Genomic DNA, 18,812 nt, shown 5'->3' with positions numbered 1-18,812 from the left:
AGAGCTCACTGCCGACTCTCATCAGAGCTCTCTAGACAAAAAGACATAAATCTTAATCTCCATGCACATACATAGCTTCGTTGCCGCCTTGATCACCACCACGATCAATCTCGAGAAACCGCCATGCATGCATGAGTCCACCAATCATAGTAGAAACTTTGCCACGTAAATGACCATGCATTGGTCATACAAGAGAATACCATGTGAACCAATCATTGTTTCTTTGCCACGCCTTTGAACCAATCATCTTGTACCTTTGGAGCCATCCACTTCATCACACCAACCAAATGTGACCAGCACACAACCTTAGAGTAGCTGAATCCCCCATGAGGGCGTGCCCTAAGCAGAGAAACTTCCTACAATCCCCCACGACTGAATGGGGGAACCAGAGAATTGAGCCACGTACTTACCCGAAAATCTGAAGAGGATCTACCCACTAAGGGCCGAGATCACCAAACAATTGCATGCTTACTAAAAGCCACAGCAATTCTGACACTATGTCCGAGTACAAAAGCGCTCAATCAATTCACCAGCAACAACAAAAAAGCATGCTTGAATTCAAATATTACCGCAAGCTCTAAGAATTGCTTGTCGATGAAAACTGGACCAAGTGTCCATAACAGTAAATACAGAGCACCTTTATCGTATGTTCAAGCAAAAAACTCACGGCAAATTCAACTTTCTGCTCAGGTTCTCCAGTACTTGGAATTCAACTCCATTGAACACAATTCAAACGGCAAAGTCACTGCAGACCCAAATTCCCTCAAAACCGAAGCTTTGCATGCGAGCGCGACATCAAGGGTAGTAGGTTATGCACTTATCCTAAAGTATTACTTAGAGCTCAAGGGAGTGTGTGAATGAAGGGGTTTTGGCTCGAAGCAACATGTAAGTATGCATCAATGAGGGGTAATAATTTCAAGTGTAAGGAGCAAGACCTAATTAGTGCGATGTGCTAGTGAAGTTGGGAACATGAAGTACGTGTTTTTTAAGGAGCTACTTGTGATATCACAATTAATAAGGAATGGGAAAGGAGCTACATGTGATGTCACAATTAACTTATCCGTCCTTTCATTTAAGTGATTTACCAAGGTAAACACTAGGTCCTAAAGGGTACACACTAGTTGCTGTTTAAGGGTTCACAAGTTTAAAGTATACCAATATTGTGCTTTACCTCACATATAACATAATGCAAGGATTGCTAGTGCATGATACATACCTTAGCCTTCAGTATGCACAATGGATGAGGTGGAGACAGAGGAGCATTTCCTATGTACTTGCCCAGTTTATCATGAGATCCGAGGATGACACCACTATCTCTTTTAGGGACACGGTTTAGGGCCACTATTCTGGCTGATTCACTTCCACGATCAGCTCCGTGTTGGTCTCTATATGACAGAGATGCAACAATATAGAGAGATCATACTACGCCAAATTAGACAGCATGAGGAGATAGTACCTCGAGAGACAGGGATGAATCATGCTAAGCGACACGTCACAAATTACTTCGCATTTGAGTCTGCCCCTGAACATGGCGGAGTTAAGAATGAGGAAATAGATGACATGAGGACAGCATGGATCTGTGGGAGGAGACAAAGAAGAGGAGAGATGCAGGGGTCAAATGATGCAGAGACGGACCAAAGCATGCACGATGGAGGTCCAGCCCATCACATCTCTACTCAGAAGGGATCGCCTAGCAGAGGCGTCACTCTCGATATGGCCCACCACATACAGAGATTATGGAGACCGCACCCCCCACCATAGCAAGAGATGACCCAACAGACACAAATACGAGATATTTTTTGCAGCTCATAGGAGAGCTACCATGGCTCCTAGTTATGTATCTTGATTATGAGATTGAGCATTGGCTTTGAGTATTAGCTTCCAGCTTTGAGTTTTAAGCTTAGTTTAGTATAGTACCCTTTGCCTCAGCCCGCAGAGGCTTGTATGAGTTACTCTGATTTTTTACTGTCTCATAGGTCCGCGAGGCCTCCCGAAGACAGTAATACATCTCTCTCTCTCTCTCTCTCTCTCTCTCTCTCTCTCTCTCTCTCTCTAGTTATATCGACATCTACAATCATATCTATATCTATCTCTATTTACCTCTCTACAACAATATTGATATCTAGCCTTATCTATTTATCAACACATGCACGCACACTTGTGTATACACAAGCACATGAAAACCAAACAGTGATGATACTACCCTTAAAAGGTGGCTTCTGAAAGAAGACAATTACCTCTGACTTCTCCATTGATTTCTTCAAAAGAATAACAAACAATAGAACCACTTTTGCCACCAACACATAAAGTGCCTGCAGCTGCTGTAAATGCTGTAATCTGATCAAGCCGTACAAGATCACTCACGAGAGATAGCTGAACTGTTTTTGACTTTGAAAGGGTAGAAGCATTTTTGTACTTCTGAAATGCTCTTATTTTGGCAAAGCACACATTGCCAGAGATGCTGACCACACATACACATAAGGTCCCCTCCTCAGAATCCACCTGAAAGCAACAAAAGCATGAAAATACGACTCGTCAAAGCAAACATAAAGAGTCTCAATCTGGCATACAGTCTTGTCACAATATTCCACAAACGAGGTTGAATTTACATTTCAACCATCCCTAGCCATACAAAGTACGTTCCCCATAGCAGCAGAATAACACCAGCGCAATCACACATTCAGCAACCCATACCTGAAAGCATCGGCATGTCAAGAGGAGATGTAGACCTAATTAATAATCGTTACAAATCGAGTGCCATGGTATGACCACACTTTACATGCTGTATGGTCAAAAAAATCCTATTTTCAAAGGAGCACTCGAGGAAATCAAATGTTCAAGGTGATCATACTAAGAATATTGGACATTATGAGCCCCCAGGTGAGGACATGGAGGAGTTGTAAAGGCGGCGTAGGATGGGGTTACAGAGATGCCACATGGGCAGACAAGCAGGTTGCCATGCAGGCAGATCTAAGCGAGAAGAAGCTGATCAGTCTAATACTGGAAAAGGGAAGACTGGGGGATGTGCCAGAGGCCTGGAGCAATAGCAGCAAGAACAGGTCTGCAGCAGCCTCTGCAGACGGCTGAAGCAGACAGGTACAGGTGCATGGTACAGCAGCAAGTATGGCCTATTTACAGATCGGCTTTACCGCACGGAAAGTTGGTTGACATCAGCATGTTCACAGACTGGGTCAGCCCACTCTGTCCTGGTTGGCCAGATCTTGAAATGCTTGTGGTCTACATTAAGGCCCCATTTCTGGAGGTTTTGGTATCATCTCGTGCCTCTGCTTTGGGCTGCATCCAGAGCAGCAGGGAGGCCAGGGATATGTCAGGGAAATACCCTCTGCAGCAGCAAATGGCTGCAGCATGTGCAGCAGCATTTGGAGCAGGAGCAGCAGCAGATTGGGGCCCGTAGCATGTCATCTGGAGGCTCTCCCTGTTAGAATTAGTGTATCTACCATGTACTTCTAGCTCAAGTACCGTGTCAGAAAATGCAGCAGAAAATTGAATCGCCCACAAGATCACACCTAAGAAGTCCAGATCCTACTCAGGATGTACACACATACATGTATATGTCAACCATGCTCAGATCTGGAACAGAAAGCAAGATATGACAACCAATACTTTGATAAAACGTCCAAGAGAAGACTCAAAACGTATCAGAAAATAGTGCACTCACAAACCACAATCTGTGGACAGCAGGGTGCTGCCCACTAGTGCTGGATCTGAAGCGTCTTGGTGCACTTCTGAGGGCTGGTTATGGTGCCTACATGTTGCTGTCTATCTCTGCCTTCTCTAGTTCCTCTGTGCACTTCTGGAGGCCAGATCTGCAGCCTACAAATACCAAGACTGTATGTGTTATTCCCCTCTAATGGGAGCTCTTTACAGGGGCTCAAACGCCCCCATGCACTGGCTGATCCATTCTGTAAAAGACCGACTGGTCTGTAAATCTGGCTGCCAGGACTGGCTGACCAGGGCAGGCTTTGAGGGCCTATAAAACCACATCAGGCCTGCTCCATTTCTACCCATCTCCAAGGTTGACAGCAGCCCCTTGAGCCCCTTCAATGCGGCCCTGATTAAGCTGCAGACCTGCAAGTAATCAAAGCCCATGTGTGGCCCAAACAATGGCCAACACCATGGCTGTCCCTTCCAGCACAGATCTGCCCTAAAAGGTAACCCTAAAACGATATGTGGCAGCCTGTGTGCTGCCCACATGGCAGCCTCTCCATCCCTCCCCCCTATTTCAGTAGAAGTGTCACTCCCCCATGCTCTCCTCATTTGGGCTTATAAATGGCTATCCTCTAACGAAGGCACAGGGCACACGCGGGAGGGAGGCTCCACATCATGCGATCGAAGGCGTCTTCTATGTCAATCAAACACCAACATAGTCTCTCTGATGGCATCACCCACGTCATCTGGAAACCACTCCGCATCATCCACATGTTGGAATGGTCACCTCTCCATCTGTAAGCCCCCATATGAGGAGAGCGTGGGGGAGGGAGACCTAGGGCAGGATGTGCCCAAGAGAGAAGAAAGAGAGGGGACTGCCACATGGGCAGCACCTCACAACCAAGAGTGAAAGAGATGGCTGCCACATGGTAAGGTGGAGAAGAACACACTGGACGGAAAGTCTACTTACGCTCGAGGTGGAGCACGCGGGCTCGATTCTAGAGATAATTCTGCCATTAATTTGTGCAATATTATGATCCAGTGAGGGAGCAGATACCTAGGATGTTGAGGCTACCTCTACGAGAAGGACCTTGTGGTTAGATCAGAGGACCACACCATTGGTGGGACTCTGGATCTATCTCTTTTGTATTGTGTCCATAGTTTTCGACGGAAATATATAAGTTTTGGTGTCTTCTATATCTGGCTGGTTCATTGTCTATTGATGAGTCTGCACATCTGTGTGATGCACATTAAGTAAAGAAGTTTGTGATTCCACATCCCACACGCACACTGTGTGAGCTCCTGGGCATTACTATAAGTCTTCCGCTGTGCGTACCCTCTGTTGGGTCATTTCTAACATGGTATCAGAGCCCAAGTAGGAGGCTCATAGGCGTGGGAGCCTGAAGACAGGGACCTTGCTGAAGGACGACCCTGATTCAGAAGCTCTTGGGAATCGACTTCCACGACTGTAGGATTGTGCCCTTGCGAGAAGGAGGGTGACTCACGTTCAATCAGGGGCGTTTAAAGTTCGCGGTCCAGGTTATCTCGAGATGTACTTTTGTTGCAAACCTTGCCAAAGGAAGGACGGGTTGAAACAGACCCTCGGAGCATGGTGCCTGGCAAGCAATCCTCCCTCTAGATCTGGAAAGCCTGCTAGCAGCACCTGCCAAGTGCTACTAAAAGGCTGGAGTATACGTGATCACAGCAGTCACATTATTGGCCACCTGGTTAATGGACCCCTCTATGTTCCGTTGGGGACACTAACGCCAATAATGACCACATCGGTTACACGCACGGGATGCCTTGAGAGCTTCTCGTTCCTCAACTGTCAACCGCTTTCTCGCTTTCTGATCAATTGTCAAAGCCTCAGGCTGACTGTGATAGTATGATCGATGGGAACTGCTCAATAATAGCAACTTCCTCACATACATATTTGTCATCTGGCATATCAACATCAAAAACATTATGAACTGAAATAGCATCTTCATCATTGGCATCAATATCTGGAATCATTTCTGATTTGCGTTGTTGATTCATTTGTCCATCCTCAATAGGAAAAAGACTCACACATGAGCTTATTGCATACTCTTCAAGATCATCCTCATCCATATGCATGAAAGATGCAATCTTTGCATAATCAATAGCCACAAATAGTGCATAGATATTGGAAACATCATTCACTCCATTACTTTGACATGCTTTAGAATCATTGACTTGAATCAGATCAGAGATATACCCCAAATCTTGCTTCTTGTATGGATTCCTGTAGTGAGGTTCCTCAAAGACTGCATTCGGATAAAAATTCTCTTGCTTCTACATAACATCAATGGCAAATGATGGTGCAAATGCATAGCATGCATAGTTATCAAATGACTCTTCATCATCTTCTATTGGAGAGTAATCATTTTTCAACTCTTTATCATCATTTGATAGATCATTCTCTTGTTGCTCCATTTGTCGATGAAGAAAACCAGAACTTATAGGCATTGGATAGTATTCATATACATCTACCATGCTTTCAAACTTTGAAGAACTTTCCAATTGGTCAGAATTACTGTCCAACTGTGTGGGCTGCTTGCTGTCTTACTCCAGTCTGACTGCAGTTGGACTCTTGTCTGACTCCAATCGGACTGCTATCGGGCTATTGTCTGACTGTTTGAACTGAATGTCCAATTGGTTTTTATCTGAAACATTTGCATCCATTTGATTATGAACAAAAATCAGGAATTATCATTGCAAATCTTACATCATCTTTGAAATATGAGTTGGAATTGGAGTCGAAATCGAAATCATTGTCCTCTTCATGCCCATATTCGGACTGTAGAATCTAAACTCTTTGTTGAAGCTCATAGATGTCATTAATATGCTTATTAGATCTCCAATTGCCTCTGTGGAATTTTGTATGCAAGCTTTTGCCTTCTCAAGTAAAACTGAATACTCCATGAGCGTATCCAATAACTTCCTGACCTTCCGATCAGACTTTGTCTCACAAATTGCCGAAAAGATCTCATAAAACTGGTCATCCAAAAGCAAAGGACAATATTTCCTCCGGTGACCATGTTGCTTGCAATGCTTGCACAAATGCAGATAACAATCCTTTTCCTTATGATCAGAATTTGGAGACAACAAACAATGCATCCTCCGACACTTCTTGTGCTTTGACTTTGCCATGATGTCAACACAAGTTGGACACTTTTTTGTTAAGGAAATTCAGAAAATATTTTGTTCCGACTTTGGGTTTTGCATTCAAAACTGTGTCGAACTCTTCCAACAACTTTACTCAAGTCGAACCTCTATCCAAGAAGTAAATCATCTCCATGAGTCCAAAAACATATACTGAAAGCTGGCCACACAAATCATCATAATTCTCCGGCTAATTCTTCATGAACCCAATTTGTCCATCTTCTCTTCACAATCGGACCACAACCGACAAACCATGCAACAACCTTCTTTCTTGGAAGCATTCTACATTGTACCATGCTGTTGGAAGGGTGTTGGAGGCATTCAAGCCCTCTTTCTTTAATTATGAACTTCAGCTTCTTTCGGATAGTAATTCTCTTCCGGATCTTTGTCAACACTTGATATTTCATCATTTTGCTGCTTCACTCTATGAAACCATTTGGAACTGATTGGCATAGAATAGTCTCAAAAACACCTGAACTATCTGACATCTCAAAATCCTATTCTGGCTCTTTGGAATTGCTTTTTGACTGAACAGAGCTGCTATCTGATCGTCTAAGATAGCTTTCTTTACAACCAGCAATGCAAAAAAATCATGAAGGAATTGAGCATAGCTAGTTGCTCTTATATAGAGCCGAATCTCTGCTTGTCTATTCTATAGTCGGTAGTTGTGGGCTACCTACGTCAAAAGTAGGTTGCCATCCTCTCTTGTTATGGCCTGGTTTCTCATGCACAGGTCGTCATCATGTCATTATCTCTATGTGCATCTCTTTTTCCGGTTTGGTTACCTTTCTAGAATGCTTCACCTTCAACGTTAGCTTAAACATACTTAAGCTAAGGCCAATGGCATCTCTTGGTTGTTGCACGATCCTTTTTCTTCAATTCTCAAACGCTTTGTGCATTTTGCCTTTGGGGTGCTTCAATCCTCTAGGCTTGGTTCGCAATTGGCTCGACATCCTTGATTCAAACCACTTCTGATGTAGCTCCTTCTCTTGATTCAGCTTTGGATTCAACACATAGCAAATAGTCCATAAAGTCTCACCAAACGGGTCTCAAACAGACATCTTTGAGAACTTGCAACTATACGCCAAATCCATCAATCCTGAAACCTTCACAGTAGTCTCTTCACTTCGTATACACAGAGATCTGCTTCAATATAAGGTCTACATTTCATGGCAACGCAGAAAATGGACGAAATTAAGGAGAAAATGGATGTTCTTACCTATCCCAGAGCCAATGTACCTTCTTAGTCACTTCTCTACCCAGGACTGGAGAGCAAAGGATTGGAGAACCAATGTACCTGCTCAGTCTCGCTTCTCTACCCGGAACTGGAGCGCTACGCCCTTCTTGAGTGGCTGTTTTTCAAGCTCCTTGGGGAGAAGTCACATTTTACACAATAAAGTTTGAATGGTGATAGCATCGAGAGAGATGAAGCAGCTTCCCGGATCCAATGTTTAGCGGCAACTACAAAAATTTTAGGCTCAACTCCCACAATCGATACAAAGGCTATGATCAATTGAAAATGATGCTCAACTAGATATAACAATACTTCATGCTGCCACTCCTATTGTTGCTCATCATCATTGCACGAGGACCGAAATGCAAGATCACCTTAATAGGCTTTTGCAAAACTTGATCAAATAGAGCATTGAAAGCCAACCTTTGAATCCGATGATTAAATCTTGCCATGCTTGTCTTCTCTCCAGAGTGCTGAATGCTCGAACCCAGTGCAGGATCACCAATGTGTTGGTGGTTGCTCCACCAACATGAAAACTACCATTCATTTAGAAGAGGAGAACACAAAAGAGACATGATGCAAATTCTGCAATTCTGTAATTCTCTAATTCAGTACGTACTATGCATGAACAATACATCAAGAATGATCATGTTGGGGTAGTTACTAACTCCCACATGACCCATGACCTCCTAACTACTACTTATACCTAGATGAATCTGAGAACATTCCCAAACTCATCCTTTAAAAACACAACATAGTGCACTTTCAATCTCATGATAGTCACAAGGTTGAAAACCATAAACTCCATCATGCATAGCAGGGACTAGCTATTATGACATCCCCACTGACGTCATCAGCGCCCAACAGTGGGTGTAGACCATAGTATAAAAATATGCTCTCACACATACAAATCCACACACCCACACATACTTGAGCATCCATTTATACAAAGTCTTCGTACTGAGTTTCTGTCAGCACTCCGGAGGTGAAGGGTAGACTCAGCCATGACGAAGGCTAGCACTAAAGGAGAAGGCTAATCAAAAGCTAGTCCAAAATCTCTTCAATCAAGCTACAACTGCTTGTGAAGTCTAAACGTTTTCATTTTAGTCTCTCCCCAACGAGCATCTTATTAAAATGGCAGCGGAAGATGCAAACAAACTGAAATTATAGAGCCACACAGAGAACACTAGAGATAACAAAATATACCACCACTGATCTGCTGTAAATCAGCCCTTAAACCAGGGCAGCAACTGAAATACAAGATATCTTGAATAAGATAGAAAACAGGAGCTGCTGGAGAGGCTGAACTGAAGCAGAGAAAAAGGGGGGAATACAAGAAAGCTGAAGCCTGAGAGCACGGAGGCAGGAGAAGCCTGAAACGAAGAGGCAGAGGCCTGGAGCGGGGAGGCAAGGGCCCTGAAGAGGCAAGATCTGCTGCGGGAGTGTGGGCAGCCAACTGAGCAGCTGAGAGGGGGCTCTGAGGGGATGGTCAGGAGCAGGCTGTATGCTGGAGCCTTGAGGAGCTGCGAGAAGTGATCGAGGAAATGAAGGGAAGGAGGCCCTTTTATAGGGCAGGCCAAGGGGGGGAGTCGGCCAGTTTGGCTGGACCGACCAGCCTGGTCGGTCAGGCCAACTGGGCCGACCAGCTGGTCGGCCAGCCTACCCCCTCTGGCCCCCCTTGCTGCATGGGGGCTGGTCGGCTGGTCACGCCTGGAGATGCGGAATCTCAACACCCCCTCTCAGCTCCAGGGTGTGGCACAAGACCCAGAGAGCTGGTATGACGTTGGAGAAGGGGAGAAGAAACAGATTTGGTAAATATGTCGGCGACGTTGTCGGAAGTGGTGCTGAAGAGGAGCACAATGGTACCGTCAAGAACCTTCTCTCGCGTGTAGTGGTACTGAATTTCAATGTGTTTTGTCCGAGCATGAAAAACCGGATTGCGAGCAAGGGCAATACAGCTTTGATTGTCACAAAAAAGTGTGGTAGAAGTGGATTGCTGAAAACCACAATCGAGAAGAAGGCGCCGAAGCCACACAGCCTCACAGGTGGCACTACACATAGCCCGATACTCAGCCTCGGTGGAAGATAGGGCGACCGTGGGTTGGCGTTTACTGGACCAGGAGATAGCCGCAGAGCCAAAGGAGAAAACATAGCCCGTGGTAGAGCGGCGAGAATCGGGGTCACCAGCCCAATCGGAGTCACTCCAACCTCGGAGAGTGAGCGGGGAAGGAGAGGAACCACCGGCAGCATAAAAGAGCCCGAAAGTAGAGGTCCCCTGAAGATAGCGGAGGAGACGTCGAGCAGCTTGCCAATGAGAAAGCGAAGGGGTTTGCATGAAGGTACTGAGGGTGCCGACAGAGAAGCCGAGATCCAGTCGAGTGTTAAGTAGCCAAAGAAGAGATCCAACAAGCTGGCGGTAGAGGGAGGCATCAGGATAAGCAGTGGACCCAGAAGCAGAGAGTTTAGCGTTGGGATCCATGGGAGAGGTGATGGGCCGACAGTCAGCCATGTGGAAAGTTTCGAGGAGCTCTTGAACATAGCGTTGCTGAGAGACAAAATACCCCCTCTTAGTCTGCCAAATCTCAAGACCCAAGAAAAAATGAAGAAGGCCCATATCCGTCATCTCAAATTCAGTTTGAAGAGCAACTTTAATGGCAAGGATATGATTGGTATGACTCCCGGTGAGGATTAAATCATCCACATAAAGAATGATGAAGGTATGAAGCTGTCCTTCATGAAAAAAATAAAGATTGGGATCAGCCAGAGAGCGAAGAAGTCCTTGGCGGCAGAAGAAGGTATCAATACGCTGATTCCAGGCCCGAGGAGCTTGCTTGAGACCGTAGAGAGCCTTGCGAAGGCGACAGACCATGAAAGGAGAACGAGAATCAATGAAGCCGGGCGGCTGATCCACATATACCTCTTCATGAAGATCACCATTCAAAAATGCAGATTTGACGTCCATTTGAAAGATGGGCCACTGATGGTGGGCGGCAAGAGCGAGGATCGTGCGGATGGTGCTCATCCGGGCGGTAGGTGCAAAGGTCTCCCCATAGTCGATGCCGGGTCGTTGGGCATAGCCTTTAGCCACTAGCCGAGCTTTATACTTGTCGACAGAACCATCAGAGGCGTATTTTGTTTTGAAAATCCACCGGACACCAATGACGGAACGATGTGAGGGACGAGGGACAAGGTCCCAGGTGTGGTTCCGAAGAAGAGCATGAATTTCCGCTTCCATAGCCTGTTTCCAATGAGGCTGGGCCAGAGCCTGAGGAACGGTAGTGGGCTCACGAGTGGCGAGGATGCGAGACATAAGGGCATAATTGACATGAAGGGGATCAGAAGAGGACGGTGGAAGATGGCGATGAGAGCGACGAGGCCCATCATCAGGGGGTGGTTCGGAGTAGGGATCCTCAAGACCGGAGGAGCGGAGAGTATCAATGAGCCATCGCGGAACACGTACCGAGCGGGGTTCCAAAGGAGGAGCAGACGAGGATGGAGCCGGAGAAGGAGGTGGAGGAGAGAGAATAGGAGGTGATGTACCGGGGGACGAGGCAGGTGGAGGGAGAGAGGGCTCCGGGGCATCGGACGGATCTCCAAGAACAGGAGGAGAGTCGGAGGATGTCGGAAGGACCTGCTCGTCGAAAAGAACATCCCTGCTCACGGAGATAATGCGGCGGCGAGGATCATAGAGGCGATAGCCAGTGGAGACGGAGTTGTAGCCTACGAACAAGAGCTTGTGGGACTTAGGATCAAGCTTTCCACGATCAGATTTAGGAATATGAACATAAGCATCACAGCCAAATACTCGAAAATGGGAAACATCGGGCTTAGATCCATAGTAAGCCTGATAAGGGGTCATGCCTGGGACTGCTGATGTCGGAGAGCGGTTAAGAGTATGGATGGCGGTCATCATGGCCTCGGCCCAAAGAGACTGAGGGAGTTGACTGTGAGTGAGCATGGTCCGAGCCATTTCAACACCGGTACGATGTTTACGTTCAACCACACCATTATCAGAAGGGGTACCTGTGTTGGCAAATTCCCGTTTGACACCATGACTACTCAAGAACCGATCAAACTCGAGAGAGGTGAATTCACCACCTTTATCAGCACGAAGAATTTTGAGGGAGTGATTGGATTCTTTTTCCACCATGGCTAGCCAGGTCTGGAAACGACTGAAAGCCAGATCCTTGTGGGAAAGAAAATAGATCCAAGAGTAGCGACTGAAATCATCAACAAGGAGCATGTAGTACGAGGCTCCCCCAAGGGACAGAATCTGCATAGGGCCACATAGGTCAAGGTGAACAAGACCAAGCGGAACAGTGGCACGGCGAGAGGCATGATGAGCGAACGGCTCGCGATGTTGTTTGCCCAATATGCAAGAGGGACAGAGACCTTGGCGAGTGCCGACGTTAGGGAGGCCGAGGACAAGCTGATCACGGAAAGCACGATGAAGAGCATCAATGTGTAAATGACCAAACCGATAATGCCAAAGGTCGCCAAGAGAGGTTCCTGTAAGGGAGGGAAGGGCAACAAGCTTGTAGATACCATTAGTAGAATGGCCGGTCCAAACCGGCTGTCCGGTGGCACGATCGCGGATGGTGACAGAGGCTGCTTCAAACTCAACTTTCATATTGTTTTGACAAATCTGATGAACCGAAAGGAGATGAAAGCCGAGAGACGGAACATAAAGAACACGAGAAGAGTGTTTACCCCCTTTGCCATCAGGAATAATATCAAGAGAGCCCTCTGAATGAACAGGAATAGAGTGCTTATCGCCGATGCAGACACGACCAGAATGAGGAGTGAGATCCTGGAGCAGTGAGGAGGAGGGGGTCATATGCCGAGAGGCCCCACTATCAACAATCCATTCACGAGCATCGGAGCTATGGAGAGCCAATGACTCTGCTGCAGGAAGGGGGACCGAATTCAAGAGCTCAAGGTGAACAAATGCAGGAGTAGGGGTAAGGGAAGCATCAGCCGCAGCGGCCAGAGGTGCGTCAGCTCGTTTGTGTTTGCGGTATGGACAATTGCGCCAATAATGGCCAGGAGTGCCACAGTGATTGCAATTACCTTTGGGAGCAGGACGGTCACTGGAGGGATCTGAAGGAGATGAGTTATTGGCAGAGGACGGGGCATTCTTGGATCGTGATTTGGGACGATGGGCCACAAGAGCCTCAGAAGAACCATCAGAGGTTTTAGTGAACTGTTCCTCCTGATCCATCATCATGGGGACAAGTTCCTCCCAAGTGATGGTGCTGAGGCGGCCAGAGGTAATAAGAGAAGAATAGAATGCTGCATATCGACTGTCAGTAATAACATGAGATAAGAGAGTAATAGCCATATCTTCGGAGGAGATAGCCTTGCCTGCATGGAGGATGTCCTGATGCATGCTCTGCATTTTGTTGATGTGGTCCCGTATGGAAGGAGAAGTAGTTGGATCGAGGCGACGAAGCTGAACTTCCAAGGAAATACGTTTCATGGGAGTGACGCGAAGATACATGCCATCAAGAAATTCCCAAATAGCACGTGCAGAAGTAAAATGCTTGATATGATTGAGAACCCCTGGTTGACAATTGAGAAAGATGAACGAGCGTACACGAGCATTCAATTTATCCCAGATAAGAGAAGCATGTGGCTCCTCCTCAGGTGACGGACGAGGGATCCCGGGATCAACAAACTCAGCAAGATCATAAGATTCCAATACAGACGCCATCTGAATTTTCCAAAGAGAATAATTGGTCCCATCTAACTGCCGAGCATCTGGAAATGTAGGAAGAGTGGGAATACGTACAGGCTTGTCAGACTCTTGAAAGAAACTGGACATAGGGGATACGCGAAGATCCGGAGTAGAATCCTTTGTTTCATCAGCCATAACTGAAAACAGGGAATGGACAGCAACAAGGGGCTGAAGAGAACGGGGCTGGTGAAAAGATCAAGGTCTAGAACAGGGCCACTCTCAACAATCGAACCCAAAGATCAAGAGCCAATAAGTTCTGCCAGAAACCCCTGAATAAAGTCGTACGGGTGAAGACGGGAGCCGACCCGATGCGCGATGAAGGAAGGGGGGGAGAGGCTCTTGATGAAGCAGTAGGCTGCTATTGATAGCCCGGGGTACGGGAGGAAAAATATATATATAGGGAGGGGAGAAGGGAGGGCAGAAGAAAGCTCTGTAGTCAGTGGAGGACAAACTTCTTCAACTTCATCAATATAGAAGTTCCCAGATCAGAGAGTAACCTGGTGCTCTGATACCATATTAAAATGGCAGCGGAAGATGCAAACAAACTGAAATTATAGAGCCACACAGAGAACACTAGAGATAACAAAATATACCACCACTGATCTGCTGTAAATCAGCCCTTAAACCAGGGCAGCAACTGAAATACAAGATATCTTGAATAAGATAGAAAACAGGAGCTGCTGGAGAGGCTGAACTGAAGCAGAGAAAAAGGGGGGAATACAAGAAAGCTGAAGCCTGAGAGCACGGAGGCAGGAGAAGCCTGAAACGAAGAGGCAGAGGCCTGGAGCGGGGAGGCAAGGGCCCTGAAGAGGCAAGATCTGCTGCGGGAGTGTGGGCAGCCAACTGAGCAGCTGAGAGGGGGCTCTGAGGGGATGGTCAGGAGCAGGCTGTATGCTGGAGCCTTGAGGAGCTGCGAGAAGTGATCGAGGAAATGAAGGGAAGGAGGCCCTTTTATAGGGCAGGCCAAGGGGGGGAGTCGGCCAGTTTGGCTGGACCGACCAGCCTGGTCGGTCAGGCCAACTGGGCCGACCAGCTGGTCGGCCAGCCTACCCCCTCTGGCCCCCCTTGCTGCATGGGGGCTGGTCGGCTGGTCACGCCTGGAGATGCGGAATCTCAACACATCTAAATCTAAATCTAGCTGATAGGGCAACACACCATTTAAGATAGAAAGAATTATCACAATACCAGCAGGCCGCAACTTGGATGAAAACTTCACAAGGTGAAATTTGCATGTCCACTAATACGGCAGAAGCATACTTATAACTTAGCTTAAGACTTAGCCTAACTTCACAAGGTGAAATTTGCATGTCCTAACTACTACTTATAACCATACTTAGCTTAAGACTTACCCTAGGTTCCTAGTTAACCCTCAACACTAGACCAAGGGTCACTGTCAAGGTGCAATCCACATAAAAGAACAAGCTTAAATCCACGCTGTCAAGTGGAAGGAAAAAGTGGCTGGAAAATGAAAGAAAGAGGAAAAGGAAGGGAAGGAGCCCTCCCAAAAGACTGGCTGGACCAGCCTGCCAAAAGCGCCTTTGAGAACACCTGAAGGGCAGCCTTTCCAAAGAGGTCTTTCAAGGTGGGCTCTCAAGAAAGAGCTCTACAAAGCTACTTGTGGGGGCTGTTCCAGCTAAAGGAACAGCTCACAAAGGCCTCCCGCTGAAGCTTCAAACAGTTCACAATGAGGGGGCTGGCCGGGCCCAAAAAACTCAGACCACCTTCAACACTATGAACAGCCGGCACCTTCCATGTCTTGGTGGGCTGTCAAAGAGCCAAGAAAGTCCTCTCCAACAGCTCCACAAGAACCGTGACCTACACACTACACAGCCAGTTGCTCCAAGCTGTGCGAACAGCCAGCATGGCTCTTGCTTGCGAAGGAACAGAGCGGGCCAAAGGGGCTCGACATGGGGCTCTTGACTTGAAACGGCTGTAACCAGCCACCAGGCGAAGCTCCAAAGGAGCCACAGCAGACCAGCTTCCAGGCGGGCTGGAAGTCGGCCTCCAGCTCAAACAGCACGGCGAAAAAGCTGCCCAAAGAGACAGCAAAGAGGCGGGGGAGAAGGCGGGAAGGAGTAGAAGGCAGGCGGGGAGGGGAAGAACGAGGAAATGCGAAGAAAGGAGGCAAAGTGAAGAGCAGCGGGGACAAGCAGCATGGAGTTTGTTGGTCACTTGTATCCTGCATATTTTCAGGTGACCCCCCCATAGATGAGACCTATTTTGGCTGTACATCTGTGTATTCTCTCTCTGATCTGAAAGTGCTTCCTAGATCTTTTTATACCTACACAAGTCTTGAAGCAAGATAATTGGGTACTATACTGTAGCATATTTCCCACACTTGATGTCTCGCTTTCTTGTTTGGTGATTGCAAGGACTTATCATTCTACACATTGCTATGGTACAGCAAGTGTGGTGTGTTTTCCAACAGTCGAACAAAGTCGGTTACCACATTCAATACTTTGTATTGGAGACCAAGGAGGGAGTGGTTATTTGATCCACGTGGGCTGTGGAAAAGTCAGCAATAGTGGTGAGATTTATAGCCCATTGGATGACAAGATAGAGCCCAACAAAAGGACCTATAAAACGGGTGGAAAGTTGGTCGGCCAGCCACCAAACCGCCAGGCTGGCCAGACAAATGGGCAATGTATGGTCTAACACATAGGCCATTGGGCAAGATTAATGTAGCTGAGCAAAGGTGATGCTGAGTTAGGAGCGTAGAATTGGCACTCCACTAAGTATCAGACAGTGGCAAGCTGCAAGTTTTTAGAAGCACCTGGCTAAGGTTTTGCAATGTGTTTCGAGGGAAAATAGTCCGCATTATTTTGGCTGTAGTAACCTGACATACAACTTGTACATCACCGCTCATCCATCTTTGGACATGGCCATCTAGTCAAGTGAAGCTTCAAATGATTCTTGACATGCATTCTCTCGAACTTGGTGTTCATCCACCCGATCATCCATAGCCAACCTGCATGTATCCTGTCAATGAGCTCAAACTACCCTCGTGCTTTGCAACAAGTGCTAAGAGATGTATCAAACGTGATGGCATCCATCTCATCTATTTCCTCATCTTCAATAGCTTACTCCGCTTCAGCACTTTCAAAGAAAAGGCACTCCCTAGGTGCAACTTGAATCACATACCACCACTTATCGTTGATGCAAACCGGTTGTAAAACAATTTGAGAAGTTAAAAATGACAAATCCATGATAAGCTAACGGCTTGCCTGCTCGTGATGCATGTGTCGAACGAATGCATCCATAAAAGAGAGCTACCTACTCAAAATGCTTGTTGTCTTTTACTCTCAAACCTGAGTGTGCTTGGAATGGTTCTTGTGTACATGTTTGTTGAAGTTGGATCTCAGTGTTTCCATTTGGTCCAAAGCTTCTTCCTTTCATTTTATGTTTTGCTATTGTGTGGAAGATCTAGCACGATATTAAGGATTATTAAGGTACAAGCCTAGAAGCTCTTCATATAGAGCTTCTATAAAAGCTTTAGTTCCATAATGAAAAGATAGCACAATCATTGTTTAAGCCATCACTTACAGATATTATTTATCCACATATCAAGAGAAATGCTGAATGCCTCATAAGAGTTACCCAAGAGTTACAAACCCATCACATCATCGTGGATATGTGAGGCATGCCAATGACCGGGTAACAAACCCGACACATCTTCGTGGACATGTAAGGCATGCCATTGACATTATCTCGTGGCATTTCTAATTTATTGTTTGGTATTCTCTCTTAAGTCGTTGCATTTAATAAATATAAGATGCAGTCGATATTCTTAGTTTGTTCCACGTGTCTTGGATCCATTATCGCAAAAACGACAATATGACGTCTATAGAGCTCCGTTACAGGCCAGAATACACGAAAAGACAATCTGAAGGGACGGAAAAGAAAAGATGACTTGCCTGATCGACATAAACGGTGAAAAATGAAGACAAAGCCTCCTCAAAAACAAGTTGTAATCCGATGCTCTGTGCCTCGTGATCATTCAGCTCTAGGAGCTCCAACGTTGAGGGGGAAGACGCATGTACTCGCCTACACACAAAATTTAAGAGAGGTAAAGTAGAGTAAAATGCGTGCATTATATTCACAATCCTGGAACGAACTGAGTAAAACTACAACAGGTCTCTGAGAAGGATGAGCCAATGAAAATGTTGCAGTAAGAGGGGGGATTAACAACCAGGCAACGTGACGAAACGAAGGGGGACCGAAAGAAGTCATCCCGGCAAAATCACGAGCAGGGGGGCAGCAGGGAACACCAGCATCGAATTGAGAAGGGACCTTCAACTGAGTCCATCTGATAGTATCGCCGCCTGCGACGGGGACCTCCATTGCTGCCGAGTAGCGGGAAAGGAACTACTTTCAGGTCTCGCAAGTGCAATTCATCTCCCTTTGAAAACACCCGGGTTGGCTTCTAACCTAACCCGCCTCCCGTGAGTTGAGTTCGAGGAAAACTTTTTTTGGCCCTGCCTTAGGGTCTTTACAAACCAATCCCTTGCCCGCCCAAGTTGCTATTTTTCCCTCCATGGCGTGCGGGGATCATTACACACTGCCATCAAGATATGGCAAGGTATGGGAGGTTCAAGCCCCACCAGCCCCTAAGCAATAAATGCTTTCAACAATGTAAACCCCCACCCATGCCCTTGGGTGGGGGGTCTTGGCTGCCCAACTTGTCCAACCTCCGTATTTTAAGGATCCAATAAGCTTTTTGAATGTGGTAGCACGTCCCTGCAACAAAGGCTTGGCGGGCAGGACTTGGGGGGGCTGTAAAGACCCTTAGCTGTAAGGTTAGATATTTACATTGATTTATATCACAAAGATCCTCACCACCACCACGATTTCCCTCCATACTTCATTGAGATTTTACTTTGGCACTTTGCGAAAGGACTCATGGTAGATTTCTCCTCATAACTTCACTCTATGAAACGAGAATTCTCCTCATTCAGTGACAAATGTGTAAGGCCTTGCATGCATGACAAG

At 46.6% G+C, this 18,812-nt stretch overlaps 1 protein-coding gene across 2 annotated transcripts in view; it reads right to left on the bottom strand.

Moving 5' to 3' along the window:
• SAR1 (SUPPRESSOR OF AUXIN RESISTANCE1) overlaps window positions 1-18,173 on the bottom strand; it is a 171,878-nt gene extending 153,705 nt beyond the window's left edge. For both annotated transcript variants that reach the window (XM_087375403.1, XM_087375404.1), the window contains exons 1-3: window positions 18,013-18,173; window positions 17,738-17,867; window positions 2,238-2,502 (exon numbers count right to left, since the gene is read on the bottom strand). In XM_087375403.1, the coding sequence (XP_087231529.1) occupies window positions 2,238-2,502; window positions 17,738-17,867; window positions 18,013-18,164 (547 nt within the window). In that variant the 5' untranslated portion in view covers window positions 18,165-18,173. The remainder of the gene's footprint in view (window positions 1-2,237; window positions 2,503-17,737; window positions 17,868-18,012) is intronic.
• Between the last annotated feature and the right edge of the window lie 639 nt (window positions 18,174-18,812).

This window comes from Dipteris shenzhenensis, chromosome 6 (assembly GCF_047967505.1).
Source record: "Dipteris shenzhenensis isolate YYH24624 ecotype China chromosome 6, Dip_SZ_1.0, whole genome shotgun sequence".
Lineage (NCBI taxonomy): Eukaryota > Viridiplantae > Streptophyta > Polypodiopsida > Gleicheniales > Dipteridaceae > Dipteris > Dipteris shenzhenensis.
This window is presented reverse-complemented; position numbering and strand designations above follow the sequence as displayed.